At 55.5% G+C, this 16,102-nt stretch overlaps 1 protein-coding gene and 1 non-coding gene across 3 annotated transcripts in view; one reads left to right on the top strand and one right to left on the bottom strand.

Moving 5' to 3' along the window:
* Positions 1–4,316: 4,316 nt before the first annotated feature.
* The window catches only part of TTYH2 (tweety family member 2), a 39,925-nt gene continuing 28,139 nt past the window's right edge, over positions 4,317–16,102 (bottom strand). Inside the window, exons 7-14 of one of the 2 annotated variants that reach the window (XM_030837554.2) lie at positions 15,697–15,766; positions 15,372–15,427; positions 14,803–14,895; positions 14,493–14,585; positions 12,562–12,704; positions 11,735–11,917; positions 11,210–11,288; positions 4,317–6,124 (exon numbers count right to left, since the gene is read on the bottom strand). In XM_030837554.2, the coding sequence (XP_030693414.1) occupies positions 6,044–6,124; positions 11,210–11,288; positions 11,735–11,917; positions 12,562–12,704; positions 14,493–14,585; positions 14,803–14,895; positions 15,372–15,427; positions 15,697–15,766 (798 nt within the window). In that variant the 3' untranslated portion in view covers positions 4,317–6,043. The other variant, XM_060290168.1, reaches the window with a different exon arrangement.
* LOC115842797 (small nucleolar RNA SNORA35) lies at positions 6,791–6,918 on the top strand. Its single transcript, XR_004035478.1, has one exon. It is a non-coding gene; the product is annotated as a small nucleolar RNA SNORA35 (small nucleolar RNA).

The following is a 16,102-nucleotide window of genomic DNA, read 5'->3' as shown; positions in this document are numbered from 1 at the left end:
TTACCCGTTGCCTAGCAACCCTGGCTGGCCCCGGGCGTGGGGCGGTGCCGCGCAGCGCTGCGCGGAAGGCGAGCCGGAGCACGTGACCCCCGCCATCCCGCTATGTTGGAAGCGCCAAGCGGTCCCTCCCAAGTTAGTCAAGCACCGGTAATGATAAACGTGTGTAGAGTCTTTGCCAAGGCGCTTATCCGAGTCTACAAATATGCATTTGGCAAGATCCTGAGAAAATGCAAATTGTTCTCAGCGCGCCTCCGGGTCCTGCGCCCTGGTTGGGGCTCTGCTATTTATTTGCTCGTAATCCGGCGGGTCGTTTTACCACTCCTTCCTTCAGGTCCTCGTCTACTAAATGGGAATTATAATCCCCAGCCTCCTTTCTGCTACCATATTCCCTGCACATTGTATAATAATCTTAAGTCTGACTACAGCACCAGAATGGAAACTCCTGGAAAGTAGGGACTGGGTGTTTCCACAGCTTAGCTCTTGGTTGCCACGTTGTAAACATGTACTGTTTATCGAATGGATGAATGAATGAATAAAATGAATTTCTCATGGTTTAAGGCAATGAGGGGAAATAATGTAAACTAAAAGAAGGGGATTTGGGGCTAGAAAACATGGGTTTAAATCCCAGTTTGGCCATTTACTAATCGCATGACCTTGGGCTAGTTGCTTTCCTTTTCTGACTCAGCCATCCTCGTTGGCAAAGGGAGGGGACAGTGGCAGTACTTAGGATAATTGGGAGGGCCAGTTGAGCTGACGCGGCAGGGTGCCCAGGCTGGAGCTGACCGCAGAGCCGGCATCTGAAGGGAGGCCAGCTCTGTACCTCCGACGGCAAGGAATCTAATCGGAGTTCAGGGATGGGCGCTGGAGATTTGGAGTGGGGCGGACCATGTGTCATCCAAGAAGTAGCATTTGAGGTTGGAGCCAAGCCTTGAAAAACGGTTATGAGCTGCAGGGGAGAAAAAGTGGGGAGAGGATTCCAGATTGAGGGGAGGGCGGGGCTGGTGTGAGCAAAGGAGGGGCTGTTGTCATGAAAGAAAGGCATTTGGGGGGCTGGAGTCCCTGCAGGGGGACAATGAGAGATGAATTTGCAAAGGTCAGCTGGGGCCAGTTTGTGGGAGATCCGAGAGGCAGTCTAAGGCGCCTGGCCAGCTTCCTGGGGGTTTTGTGAAAGTACAGGAAGAAAAGCAAACATTCCCTCCCTCAGGCTCCCCAGCTCCTCCATAAATGTGCTCTCACCACTACTGGGCAGGTGCAACAAAATTGCCATTGAGACGGCACTTTGCCCAACCGCACTAACCAAAGGCGAGCCCAGAAGTGACTGCTGACATCAACCGCCCCTCCCCTCGACTCCCGCCACCAGTTTCTCTGAGTCAAGGAGTCCCTCAGGGTGGATGCCGAGGGGGGTGATGGGGGCTGGGTGCTGGAGCATCTGAAAGCCCCACTGAACCGGCTTTGTGTGGTCAGATGTGAATCAGACCCGGACAAAACGTCAAGACTGGCTCCACCTTGGAGCCCTGGCTGGTTGGGACTGTGGTCCCAGGTGCCCTCCTCACCCCACCCCCAGCCTTGGGAAGCTGAGGCTCCCTACACACACGTTATGCCCCGGGCAGGGAAGTGAGGCAGAGGTGGAAAAGGGGGAAATGGGAAAAGTTGAAAGGAAAACTGCCCCCTCCTTTCTCCTATTATTGCAATGATTTATTACAGGCTCCCGATCTGCGCCCCCCCGCCGCCGCCCCCCCGCAGAAAGCCTGCATGCTGCCAACCACCAACATGCGGCTGTGTTCACTGGGAAGACAGGTGGCACCCACGTGCAAGCCCGTCTCAGCCACCCTGGGAAGCCAGCAATAGAGCATATAATTAGAAGTAGGCACAAGGATCCAGTTTAAAAAATGCATGGTCTCTCAGATCTCTGCTCAATCACAGCAGAACTGGCAACCGAAATTCTTTGCTGAGAGCGGCCCCTGGCCCTGGACATCCCCAAGGCCAGTCCGCAATCCACTGCACTGCTGTCCCCTCAACCTCTTTTTCCAAGTTTTTATTGTGGTCAAGTACTCATAAAATCTACCACCTTAACCATTTTTAAGTGCACAGTTCAGTGTTATGCAGCTGTCACCACCGTCCATCTCCAGAGCTGTTTTCATCATGCAAATCTGAGACTCTACTCCCGTTAAACAATAAGACCCCACGGCCCCCCTCCAGCCCCAGGCAAGCACAATCCTACTTTCTGTCTCTATGATTTCGACTGGTCTAAGTGGAATCACACAGTATTTGTTCCTTTTTTGTAATTGGCTTATTTCACTTGGGCTTAATGTCTTCAAGGTTCATTCACGTTGTAGCAAGTGTCAGGATGTCCTTCCTTTTTGAGACTGAGTGATATTCCGTTGTATGGATAGAGCACGTTTTGCTTACCCATTCGTCTATTGACCCTAAGGTTGCTTCCACGTTTTACTATTATGACTAATGGTGCTATGAACGTGGGGATATAAATATTGAGACCATGCTTTCAATTCTTTTGGGAAATGGAATTGCTGGATCATATGGTAATTCTACTTACTTAATAGAATTTATCCATTTTTAATTTTTTAAAAAAGTTATTATTTATTTATTTTTATTTTTGGCTGCGTTGGGTCTTTGTGGCTGCCCGCGGGCTTTCTCTAGTTGCGGCGAGTGGGGGCTACTCTTCGTTGCGGTGCGCGGGCTTCTCATTGCGGTGGCTTCTCTTGTTGCAGAGCACGGTCTCTAGGTGCATAGACTTCAGTAGTTGTGGCACGTGGGCTCAATAGTTGTGGCTCGCTGGCTCTAGAGCGCAGGCTCAGTAGTCGTGGCGCATGGGCTTAGCTGCTGCTCCGTGGCATGTGGGATCTTCCCGGACCAGGGCTCGAACCCGTGTCCCCTGACTTGGCAGGCGGATTCTTAACAACTGCGCCATCAGCGAAGTCCCAAGTTTTAATTTTTCTGAAGAACCTTCATACTGTTATCCACAGCAGCTGTACCATTCCACATTCCTGCCAACAGTGCACAAGGGACCACTCCGTCTGCCGCTCCATAGGGATAAGTGTGAACGACAGCCTCAAACACACGCCTGTTCCCGGCAAAGGCTTGAAACACGGTCGATTCTGGGAGCGCAGCTGCTGCATGAAAGTCAACAGTAGCTGAGGACCATGGGCGGGAAGCTGGGGTCGGCCTGCCCAGCCCTCCCAGGCTGGCCCAGGTGTTCAGCGGACAAATGAGATGCTGCAAAGAAAGCTGGAAAGACGCTGTGCATCCCCGGCGCCCAGGCCCATAGCAGCACCCCGTGGAGGTGAAGAGTTTAGGAGGAGAAGGCAGCAGGGACCCGCTGCAAAGCTGGGAGAGGTGGCCCGCCGCACGACACCCGCCCCAAGCCCATGTAATGGCACAGAGGTGCCCAGCCGGGGCTCTGGGTTACACACTCCCGGCTCTGACACTCTGTTCTCGACCAGGGTTCTTGGACTTACCTGACCAATAGAAATTGATTAGAGGTCAGACAAGAAATTCAGGCCAGGTTTTATTGGGGCCCCTGCTGCAGCAGGAGAGAGCGAAAACAAGTAACAGGTTCCCTTGCTTGCTCCCCGAAAAGGGGGGAGCTGAGCTGTTTCCTTATATGGGGTGAGGGTGGGGGTGTGTCCGGGGGTCCAGCTGGAAGGGTGGCTTAGGTGGTCTCCGCCCACCCCACTGGTGGTGCTGTGCGCAGGGGGCATGCGCAGTGCCCTGCTTTTGCTCCCAGCTCTTCAGAAGTGGCGGTTGGGTTTTGGGGGTCTTTTTGTCCAGAGTTTGCCCCAACTGCACACGCATGCAGTTATTTTTAGTCCCTTATAGTTTCTTTGTGTTTTGTTGCTTGAGGAGATGTGTGTCCAGGTGTAAGCACTGCAGCAAAGGGCCCCAGGTCCCAGCCTGTCTCAGCTCCAACTAAGTCCTTACTCTCTCTCTGCACCTTTGTTCTTTTATTTACAAAACGACCTCATAAGGTTATTACGAGGTTTAACAATTAATGTGAATACTTGGGACAGTCCTTGGTACACTGGAGATACTCAATAAACGCCACTCGTTATCAGCAACCTTAGAAGCAATGACCTTTAAAGGGAACTTTGGAGACTCGAGCAGGAAGGCCTGTCCTAGGTCCTGAAGAGCAGCAAGGTCACCGCCGCCAGAGAGGCCCTGGGACATTCATTCAATAGCCCTGTCTTTCAATCCTTGATACTGAGACCCGCTCTGGAGCACTCCCGGCGCATAACCCAGCCAGAAGGCGCTGTTAGGTACCCTCGTCATTCCCAAAGTTGAGGAAGCTGGACACGGTGTGCATTTTAGTACCAGTGGTTTATTTCTCCCCCAGGTGAGGGCACACGTGTGTCAAGCAGAGGTGTGCCCACACGGCCCCTTCAGGAACCACCCAAGGGATTCTAGTTTAGTTTACATGCATTAAAAACAACTCTAGTCGCCAACGAGTGTTAAGAAGCACCACCTTGATGTCGCCAAGTCCTGTCTGCACGTGACGGGCCTCACGAAGGTGGCTTCACGGTGCACATATGTACAGGTGAATGGGGGAGACAGAGTCCCAGAGGCCCCGTGGCCCCGCTGTCGTGGGGGCTTGGCTGGGGGCTGAGAACCACTCTGCTGACAGTGTTCTGACCAGGAGGTGGTGCTTCCAAAATGGAAATGGAGCCCCTGTCCACAGCTACACGACCCTGGCGCCCCTGCTGCGGTGTGCCGGGCTGCGGAGGCTCCCGGGCCGTGCGCTCTTCGGCGGCAGGAGGTTGGAAGCACCAAAGACCCTAACCCTGGATCCTCAGCGGGAAGGGTGGTGGGTCATTATTTTCTCCTGGTCCACAAGCTCCTTCTCACCCAGCAGGTGTAGGTCAGGGGCTGGGGGACAAGGGGGTGGGGACGGGATGGTGGGAGAGGTAGGGAAGACACCTATCTTCACATCAGGACACAGTCAGCCCATTCTGCTAAAACCTTTTATGACAAACTTTCCTGAAGACAAAAGCGGGGGGTGGGGGGGGTGGGGGCGGGGAGAGCTGACCTGGGCATTGAGCCAGTCTCCTGGACCAGACTCTGTTCCTGTTCAGACTTGCCTCTTAGAGACTTTGTTCTCTCAAAATGCCTCCCTCGGGGTGGGATGAACCCACAACCCCATCAATCAGCATCTTGGGACAGGATGTCTCACTGATCTTTATTTTGGTAGACAAATCAGGTGGGAGGGATGAACCCCACATCTATAGTAAAAACCGGCTGTGCTGTGAGTTTCAATTCTTTGGATAATCAAAACTCTTTAAAACACTGGCAAAAAAGAGAATTGCTTTCCAAGTGTCTGTGAATACCTGAGACTGTCCCTATCCGCGGTGAGCAAACTCACAGCAGCGATTCTGGAATGGAGGTGAGGCGACAGAGGGTTGCAGAAAGACAGGCCCACCCCTGCCACCTGGAAGCCCACCAGGCATGAGGTTCTGGTCCCCCAGCCTCCTATGCAGAGCCTGCCAGTACCTTCCCCTGGTGGCACAGGAAGAGTCCACCTGGCCCCGGGAGACGGATTTGGACACTGTCTGGTCTCATCAGGGATGTCATCTCCTGATCCGCCCTTCCACCTTTACCTGTGGGGAAATGGCACCCATCCGAGCAGCCAGGAGGAGGCACAGTCCAGGCAAGGGGACCCTCAAGCCTGACCCGGTCCTCCTCACTGTCATTCACCACCTGGTGAGGGTGGGGCGCAGGCGCAAACTGAACCAGGCTCCCCCAGCTGAGGGACGGCCAAGCCCCTGGAGGGCATTTCCGGTGTGGAGAGGAGGTCAAAGGAGGGAGAGGCTGGTCCGAGTCATGGGTCTTCTGTCTGCCTGGGAATCTCAGCCAACCCCAGGCCGAATCTCCCTGAATCTCAGCCACTCCCTTGCGCCAGCAGGAGCCTTCCAATCCTGCAGGTCCACGCACAGTCTCTAGGTGCCTTTGGTTTCTATGAAAGAAACACGCTTGCACTTGCCTTAGTTAAAAACCAAAATGCATCAAGGAGGCAGGAACTCCCGAAAGCGTGTTAGGCTGGAAACTCATTCCCATAGTGCCTCAGGTGTTCATCTGCCACGGACAGGTAGGTGGCCCTCATGCTGGGAGAGTACTGTGGGAGAGAGGGGAGGGGACAGTCAGAACAGGGTCACACATCACCCGTTAAACCAGACACCGTACTAGCAAAAATGCTGGAACTTCTGAGGAAGCGCGAGCTGGGCCAGCCACAGTGGCCGGGCGCCAAGTTTCAATGTCAAGGCCTCGTGGCGATTATCAGAGGATCGTCGAGTGGCCTGGGCAGGCTTCGTGTTTGCTGATGCTTCCAACCCTGGGGCCATCAGGACGTCTGGGTCTCAGCCTCGAACTCAAGATGCACACACCGACCAGCCACCCTAATGCAGCAGTGTGCCTAGAAGCCCGCCTAGTGAGCAGGCCGGGGGCACAAGCCCACTGACGCAGAGAGCCAGGCTCAAATCCCAGCTGTGCACCTTACTCATCCCTGACCTCGGCGGAGGCTCTCCAGTCACTCCAAGCCTCCGTTTCCCCACCTGCACGATGGCCCTAAGAACACTCAGCTCTTCCGCTGAAAGGATGGAGTGACATAAAGCAGGCAAGACCCCTGACACGGGGGTTCTCAAACTTGGCTGGGTATCAGAGACACTGCGGGGGCAGGGGTGGGTCTAAAAGCATCCTGAAACCTAGGCCACACCCACCAGTATTGTTTTTTATGTGATAAAACACACATAACATAAAATTAAGCCTTTTAAAGTACCACCAGCAGCACTGGCCGGTGACCCACGAGGCTCCTCCCTGACCAACTGGCATCGAGTAGTGCAAAAGCAAATCCCTCCATAAAGCTGGGAGAGTCACGCTGTGGGCTACACCTGCATGCAGCTGGGTACATATCTCCTGGGTCCTGGGACCCTGCCTAAGGAAAGTGAGGAGGTGGAGAGCAAGTCAAGCAGCTCAGTATCTGCTACTACTAGATAAAAGTGACTTGGGGCTTCCCTGGTGGCGCAGTGGTTGAGAGTCCGCCTGCCGATGCAGGGGACGCGGGTTCGTGCCCAGGTCCGGGAAGACCTCACATGCCGCGGAGCGGCTGGGCCCATGAGCCATGGCCACTGAGCCTGCGCGTCCGGAGCCGGGAGAGGCCACGGCAGTGAGAGGCCCGCGTACCGCAAAAAAACCCACAAAAGTGACTATGTCTGAATCAGCTTAATAGTAGGTGCTCAATAAATGTTATCACTATTATTGCTTATTATCATCATTATTACTAGCTGCGTAGCTCTTAGCAATTCACATTAATCCTCTTAGACTCAGTGTCCTAGTTCGTAAAACAAGCTTGACAACTACTGGAATGATCTAAGATCGTCATGGTGATTATATCACAAGATAAATTCATTTAAATTCGCTGGCAAATTGCTCATTAAGGGTTAGGACAGGAGAGATAAGTTGTTTTCTCCTTTTCATGTGAGAAAAATAAGACTATAATTATCTTACAGAAAAAAATAAAATAAAATGCCACGAATATTTTTCTGTAAGTTCTTCCTAGTGCGGCCAAGTTGGAGAAACACAAAGTTTAAGCATTCATTCACAGATGTTAGCCGGCCTCTGCTCGGAAGTAGAGATGCGGCTTCTTAGGTTAGCACATCTCACATCACACGTAGGACCTGAGATTCTGCATTTCTAACAAGCTCCAGGTGCTGCTGGGCAGCTAACTCCAAGTAGCAGTGGTCCACAGGACCCTGACTGTCTCCTAGCGCCAGGGATGTTTCCGGGGTCCAGGTCTAGGCCGTTCACACCAGAGATGGACGAAGGCTTCCTGCTGGGGGGCAGGGAGTACGGGCCTGAGACCCCTTAAGCCAGTGGGTCTCAACCAGGGGCAATTTTGCCCCTGCCCAGGGACATCTGGTAATGTCTGGAGGCGTTTTCAGCTGTCATGGCTGGGGGCTATGGAGTGGGGATGCTACTGGCATCGCGTGGGTGGAGGCCAGGGATGCAGCTAAACCTCTGACAGTGCACAGGACGGCTCCCGTGACACCAACGCTCTGGCTCAAAGTGTTGGTACGCCGAGTGAGGAAGCCTGTCCCCGAGCAGCCTTCAGGCTTTACCTGGGAACAGGTTAGAAATGCAAATCCCCGAGCCCCACCCCAGATATTCTGAATCTGAAGCAGGGTGGGCCCAGCGGCCTGTGCTGTAATGAGTCCCCCAGGTGATGGATGTTCAAGAGTGAGACCCTCCTCCTTGAAGCAGTATTTTCCAAACTTGCTTGACGACGAGGTTCACCCGGGCTACGTCTTCAGTGAAGTCCCTGGACTGGTATTTTTAAACAAGTGCCTGGGTCATTTTTGTCCATCGGGCCCAGGATACGGTGCCTGGAAAGACAGGAGGTGAGTCCTAGAAAGCAGAGCTAAGGGAAAACACATTTCTAGCCGAGGGAAGAGGCTGTAGGTTCCGATGGCCTGGCTTGATATCACCCACCTTAGTGAAATCCCCAATGTCCCAGAGATGGGGCTGGCAGGGGGAGGGATTTTCCGTGCACCAAATGCACTGGGTACCGATGAATAATATTTAGAGCAGGTGCAGGGGGAGAGTGGGGAGCGGTCAGCTGTGTCCTCTTTACTGGGGCTCACGTCCGTATCCTCCACGCTGTGGCTTCCTTGGTCAGCAGGCTCAGCCGTCTCTTCATGCCTCTTGCATGTCAGGAGGGGAGGGGGCTCATCTCTGGGGCAGGCTGAGCTGGGCAGGGCAGGGCAGTCAACTCTGCCAAAGCAACTGGAGTTTCTGGGCTGGTCTCAGTTATAGCGGGGGAAGGTTTAGTCCGTCCTTGTCCTTGCAAATAAGGTCAGTTCTTGATCATCTCTGCTAATGTCAGGGAGAGTGGCCTGGATCTTTCAGAACAGAAGGTAATCCGAAATTCATTTTTATTTGGCATCCCAGTGCCTCGAGTAATTTATTTTTCACAGCAGCGGATCTCCCCTAATTATGTTGTACTGAGATTAATATTAAAAATCAATCTGCATTCCTGGGGCCACAGCAGCTGGCGGGAGGAAAAAAGGAACCCCAGAGGCTTCTGGTTTAGAGAGAAGCCAGCTTGGGATTTCAAAGGTGCCAACTCTGGAAGCAGGCTTGGACCAGCCGCTCTCCCTGCCTCAGGCCCCCAGGGAGCGAGTAAGGCCTGGGTCTAGTGCTGTTTGTAAAAGGACAGCAGGGAGGCGCTCTGGGCAAAAAGCAGCAAGGTGGGGAGAGCCAGACGGTCGGTCTGGGCACGACACTGCACACATCTGGGGCCGGTCATCCTGCGTGGTGGGCGGTGCCCTGTGCTCAGCAGCTCCCCTGGCCTCCACCCACTAGATGCCAGTACCAGCGACCCCCCAGGTGTGACAACCAAAGATGCCTCCAGACGTGGCCAAATGTCCCGCGGGGGAGCAAGCTCCCTCCTGGGTGAGACCCAGTGCTCCAAGGTAAGGCTCAAATGTCACCTCCTTAGACCCCGAAGGAGCAGTTCCTCCCTCTAGTCCTAAAGCACCACACGGCACTTATTACAACAGCCTTCTGAGTCTCTCCCCTCCCCCCCCCCCCCGCCCCTGCAGGCTATCCATGTCCTGAAGATGGGCCTGGGTCCCCATCTCTCCTTCCGGGGTCCGGCACTGTGGTTTTCCCCAGACACACTCGCTGGATTCCCTGAGCGCACGTGAACGTTGCGGTTCTCGGGGCCAAGGTCTATTTCATTAGTCCCCCGTCCTTGGGGCTCCAGGGCTGCTATTTCACCAACTAGACGGCTCCTTCCAAACTACCTGGATGGGGCAGGTGAAACACCTCGCCCAGCCCAGTGAAGGCAGGGGCTCCTTCCCAGACAGACCCCTGGCTCAAGAATGCAGACTTCAACCTGGTCTTAGAGCCCCCCGCTTTCTTACATAGGCCATGCCTCCGTGGAGGAGGTGGGGTGGGAGGAAGCTTGAGTGACAGCAGGAGACGGTGAAATAAACAGGTGGCTCAGTGTCACAGCACTTTCTGCGTCACACAAACACGCTTCTGTAAGGATCAGTTTCTCCAATGCTCCAACCACCTATGTGCTGTGCGATTACATCCCCATTCTACAGATGGGGACACTGAGGCACAGAAAGGTAATGTACTCGCCCAAGGCCACAGAGGTCATAAGCAGTGAGCTGGCAATGGAGCCCAGGCATTTGGTACTGGAGTCTGTTTTTTTTTTCTCTTTTGGCCATGCCACGATGCTTGCAGGATCTTAGCTCCCCGACCAGGGATGCAAACTGGGCCGCGGCAGTGAAAGAGTTGAGCCTGTGTTTCTGACCTCAGCTGTCTCTATTTGCAGCTCTGTCTCAGCCAGTAGTATGAGGTGACCCTCATACTTCTCCAGGGGCAGACAGCTGGCACACCCCTCACACCCCGATGTTGCGTCTAGGTCCCCTGGCCGGGGTGGAGGGTGGGTGGGAAGGGCGGACCCCACTTGGGCACAGCCTGGGGACGTCAGGAGCTGCGGCGGTGGGGGGCGGTTTGGAGCAGGCAGGTCTGGTATTAGCCCTCCCAGACCTGCCACCACAGGGGCCCCTGACCCTGTAGCCTAGGGTGTCAAGGTAAACGTAAATCCAAAAAGAAAAAATTTCCCTGGTGCAAAAAGGGAAAGAAATGCTTCTTTGAACAGCATTTCCTTTAGAAAGCTGATCATCATAAATTACTCCTCTGTCCCTCTGAGAGGTGTGTAAAGCTTTTTAAAGGCCAACAAAGGCTCTCAGCAGTTTTACAGTCCAGGAACGTTTTCTTCCGGGGCTGGGAGCCATCTCTGAAATGGTAGCATCAGGGAGACTGTCCCCCATCTCCCCGGCACTTAGTGAGCCCTGATGGCCACACGATTAGCAGGTGGATTTAGGATGAACCAGTGTGACAAATGGTGCTGCCGAGTCCTCTTGCTGGTGGACAGGAATCGCTTATCTTGAGGACGGGTACGGAATGTGGTGCCTCTATCTGCCTGGCTGTGTAGGATGAGCTCTGTCTTTACAGTCCAGATAGCCTGCGATGTGCATGGCAGTCTGGTTTAATGCTTATCTGGTAACAAAACTGTTTCATTCTTTTCTACCTCTGTGGCGGGGAGTCACTGGGTCCGCAGGAGGTTTTCTCTTCAATTATTCCCCCCTCCCCACAAGGGCAGTGCCCTTGCCCCGGGAGACCAGGTTACCGTGGGTGGAGGGGAGCCTCTTCCAATGAGCGGCACATTCTCGTAGCGTGGGTTCCCACCGAAGAGCAGAGCTTGGTTCCTGCAGGGCCGAAAGGAGCGGGGAGTGCTCAGGCTGGGGAGGCCGGGTTGGGGGGTGTCTGCTCAGATTTCTACAGGAGGGTCCCGGGGGTGTGCAGATGGGAGATGGAAAAGGACCACGGATAGACGGGAGGGAGTGAGGGCAGGAAGACAGGGAGGCCTGGGGAGGAGCAGATGGGGTGATGGCGCCGGGAGCAGTGTGGCCTGGAGAAATGCAGCTTCTCGGGCTTTCAACCTGCCCTGCAAGCTTGAGGCAAAAGACCTGACGCCTGCAGGGGCTCTTCCTCCAGCACGAGATGCTCCCCGGGGGCCTTCCCACCTGGCATCCTGGCGCTGGCCTCGGATGCCTCCTCCCCACCCGGCTCTCTGGACCCAAACGTGCTGCCCGCAGATCCAGCCCGATGTGTCGGGGGAGGTACCGGGGAGGCCCTGGGAGCCCTGCCGTACATGTACTCCGAGACGGGGGCATTGGAGATCGTCTGGGCCGGGGGCTGCAGGCTGGTCTGGCTGCCCAGGCCGCTGCTGTAGCTGCAGAAGCTGCGAAGCTGCCCGCGAGGGGGGTTGTGGGCAGTGATGTGCCGGGCCTGGGGGTTGAAGGGGTCATCGTCGATGTCGTCGTAGTCTCTGTCCCTAGAATGACACGTAGGATATGGCCAGCTGTGAGGGGCGAGGGAGGCTCCAGGCAGTGCGGCCCCGGCCTGCTTCCCTATCTTTCCTCCCAGGACTCTCCCTCTGGCCACAGGTGTTTCCTTGAGGTTCTTTGATATCACTCTGCTCCATTCCCAACTGCACATCCACCTCCTCCAGGCAGTCCACCATGCTGACCACAGGCACACGCACCCTCCCTACCCTGCTTCCTTTTCTGATCTACTCTGAAGACACTGAAATACCATCTTGTCTCTGTCTATCTCCTCAATGAGACTATAGGTGCCCTGGTGCTACAATATGTCCTTCTGGTATTCCGAGGCACCCCTCCCAGCAGCAGCATCACACCACAAAGTCCTGCAGAGGAAGAGGGGATAAGCAAAGGATGCCAGGCTGTGGCACGACGTTGTCACCATTCTTGACCCTGCTCCTGCCCTGGCCCCCTCCAACCTCCTTTTGGGGTTCTGTCTGGACTTTCAGGGACGCTTGGGCAGAAATCCAGCCAGCCTGTTGGGGCTGAATGCCTGGTCCCCCTGCTGCCCTTCTCCATCTCAGGTTATCAGCTCTTGGTTCAGTCACAGAGCTGAGCCTCCTGCCTCCTCCCCCAGGAAGCCGCCCAGGCAGCCCACCTGGTGGCAAAGTGCTTCCAGGCCCCTGGCCCCATGCAGATCATGGTGGAGAAGGCGAGGGCAGCCAGGAGGGAGAAGAGGCCGAGGTACAGCAGGCCCTCGAGGCCGTCGTAGCAGATGCCAGCGAGGGCGTCCAGGTAGTCCTGGAAGAGGAAGAGGGACACACAGTTGGAGGGGGAGTGGGACACAGCCTGGGGTTTGCGCTGGTCTCTGAAAGCCCCTCTCCCCCAGCCTGGACTCGGGATCTCTGCCCCTCCCCCATCCCAAGCACCTTGAACAGTCCACGCTCGGGACCCCGACACAATGGGGCGTCTCGGGCTCTCTCTACAAGCCTTTGCTGAATACCTACTGTGTGCTGGGCTCTGAACAGGGCAGATGAGCTTGCAGGGTAGGGGAGCCAGGGGACAGGGGGCATTGAATCTGAGGCCAGGACGGCAAGGAGTGGAGTGTGCCTTGAGCAGCTGAGGCAGAGCAGACAAGCTTGGTGTGTTCAGGAAAGAGGAAGAAGGCCAGCAGGGGACAGGTGAGAGGGCACCAGGTCATGCTGGGCCTCGCAGGACAGGCGAGGAGTTTGAATTTTACACAAGGTGATGGGAAGACATGGGCAGGTTTGGGGATGGAAGGGATGTGATCCTATTCATTTTTTTTTTTTTTTTTTGCGGTACGCAGGTCTCTCACTGCTGCGGCCTCTCCCGTTGCGGAGCACAGGCTCCGGACGCGCAGGCTCAGCAGCCATGGCTCACGGGCCCAGCCGCTCCGCGGCATGTGGGATCTTCCCGGACCGGGGCACGAACCCGCGTCCCCTGCATCGGCAGGCGGACTCTCAACCACTGCGCCACCGGGGAAGCCCGATCCTATTCATTTTTAAAAGACCGCTCTGGCTGCCTGGCTGCCATATATGAAAGGTAAGGGGACGGGAGAAAGTGGGGACCGGCTAGGAGGTCACAGTTGTCACCCAGGGGAGCGGGATGGTGCTCGGACCAAGGCGGGAGCTGTGGAGGGAGAGAGAAGTGGACGGAGCAGGATATATTTGAGAGTATAGCTGTGAGGACTTGCTGAGGGATTGGATGTGGAAGGGGAGGAAGGGTACTGGGGCGACTCCCATGTTCTCAGCTCTGAAGTCAGACTGCTGGGGTCGGAAACCCAAGGCCTTGCATTGATAGCTCTGGGATCTTCAGTAAGCTACTTTTTAGATATACATACAGATAGGTAGGTAGGTAGATAGATACATCTGTCTATCTACCTATCTATATCTATCCATCCACATACATAGACACACACACACGTTGCTTATCTATAAAATTTCCCATAAAATAACATGTATCTCACAGTAAAACTGTGAGGACTCAATGACATGTTGGATATAAACTGCACAGAACAAGGCTGAACACAGAACCAAGGACTCAGTAAACCGCAGCTGTGAACGTTATTACGAATATTTGCTTGAATTCCACATGGGATGTGAAACATCGACATGCACTGGCTTTCCGCTCTGGGGGAGAGAGGGCCTCACATACTCCCAGTGTGTTCCCTGCACGATTGTCCGACATTCCAACTCCTAGAGATGACCCTGGCAATGAGAATGGGATGTCCACTTGCAATTCAGGAACTGGTCAGGTGGACCAGATGGCTGGGAGTCTGGGCAATGGGGAACAGCCACCCTCATATAGCTCAGGGCCCCCCAGCGTTCTAGAGGTAAACGGATCCAACTCTCCTACCTGCACCCCCGGGTACCTTTCACTGAGGCTCCCCAGCTCAGCTACTGGAGAGAATCCAGAAACCAGGCACCTCTTCCACCCCATTGCCTGGCCTGAAGGGAGCCCAGGTAATCACTCTCCCAGCCTCTGCAGCCTTGTCTCTGGGAAGATGTGGCCTGCTGGGGTGCCCCCCGCCCCCGCCTTCCACCCGCGCCCCCAGGGCCACCCCGGCACCTTGTGCAGACCCCGGCAATCCAACATGGCCATCAGCTGGTGGAGGCTGGACTCAGATGAATTCAACAGGAGCTGGATTCTGAGCAGATCTTTCTGAAGCAGGAAGAAAGAAAGAGACAAACATGCAGACAGACAGAGAGGCAGAGAATGAGCGCTGGGGGGAGGGCTTGTGGATAAAACCGCAAACCGCAGCTTGTGCAGAGAAGCCTTTAAAGCCAAAGGAAGCGGCTAGGCTGCCGGGAGGGAACACTTTCTTTCCACAGCCTGGTCTCCGAAGCCCGGCCCTGTGGGAGGTGGCCGGCCACCTTACCTCTGCTGTGGGGAAGAGCGGGACAGCAAACTGCAGCAGTCCCGTCACCTGGATGTGCATGGTGGTCAGCGAGCGCTGGAAGATGGTCAGTGCCTGGGCCAGGAGAGACCGAGGTCCCGCATGAGCTTCGATTCCCAGGAGACCCCCGCAGCTGCCTGATTCCCCTCCCCCGTGTGCAGCTGCAGGGGCTTCCCTGATCATGGCCCTTCCTGCTTACAGGAGGTCTTCCCCTCAGCCCTCAGGCTTCTTGAGAGCTGCCCCATTCTCTTGCTTCCTGCTACTCTAAATGTCCTGCTGGGACAACCTTGCCCGGGGGTGGCGCTTGTGAGAAATGCAGAATCTTGGGCCCCAACCCAGACCTACTGCACAGCCTCTGCATGGTAACCAGCATCCAGGGTGGTGGATGGGCGTGCACGCTGACCGAGAGCACTGTCCCCTGCACAGGACCCCAAAGAACACCCAGCCACTGCCACCCTATTGGTCAGTGCTGGGGCTTGGGGACAAGAGGGAGCGAGCTGACCACCAAGGGGGCTGGGGGCAGCGTGAGGGCTGGGCTGGGCGGGCCGTACCTGCTGGAAGGGGCTGCTTGCACTCTGACTGCAATACAGGTAGTAACGGGTCACCTCTGCAAGGCAAAGACACTGGGTCAGGCAGGAGCTCACACGTGACCAGGTGCTCATTCACCCTCAGCGGCCAAGCCGGTACCCGAGCTCCCGAAGGAGGTAACTTCTCAGAAATGACCCAGTGGTCCAGCTGGACCTGAAGTACAGGGGTGGGGAGGCGATGGGTGACTACCGTGCTGAAAGGGGTAAGTAGAGGCACAGCCTGGCTGACCACGGGCCTGCACTGAGCATCCTGAGTGGCTCTGACCACAGAGGCCCGAGAGCTTGTTACCTGTGCGGAGCTGGCCCTCCGTGATGTTGAGGATGAAGGCGTCGGGAGCCGCGCAGAAGTCGCCGGTGCCCTGAGCCGGGGAGAGACGGGAGGGGTGGAGGAAAGTCACACACCGGGGCCCTGGGAGGAACCGGGTGCCCTTGGCCCCAGGCACGGGGACCCCGCAGCTCAGACACAGGTGGGCAAAAACAGTCAACAGCCGTCCTCCCTGCACTCGAATCCTGGCTCTGCCCCTGCCCAGCTCTGTAACTTTACAGACAAATGCCTTACCCCGTGTCTCAGCGGCCTCCTCAGTCACATGGAGAGAAAAACGCTATTCATCTAATGAATTAATCTACATAAAGTACTCAGAAAAGTGGCCAACAGCAGGCACTACGATCCGTTAACTCTTATTTCCAAATGCCTC

The sequence above is a fragment of the Globicephala melas genome, chromosome 20 (assembly GCF_963455315.2).
Source record: "Globicephala melas chromosome 20, mGloMel1.2, whole genome shotgun sequence".
Taxonomy (NCBI): domain Eukaryota; kingdom Metazoa; phylum Chordata; class Mammalia; order Artiodactyla; family Delphinidae; genus Globicephala; species Globicephala melas.
Note: the sequence above shows the minus strand (reverse complement) of the source record. Positions and strands in the feature narration are given on the sequence as shown.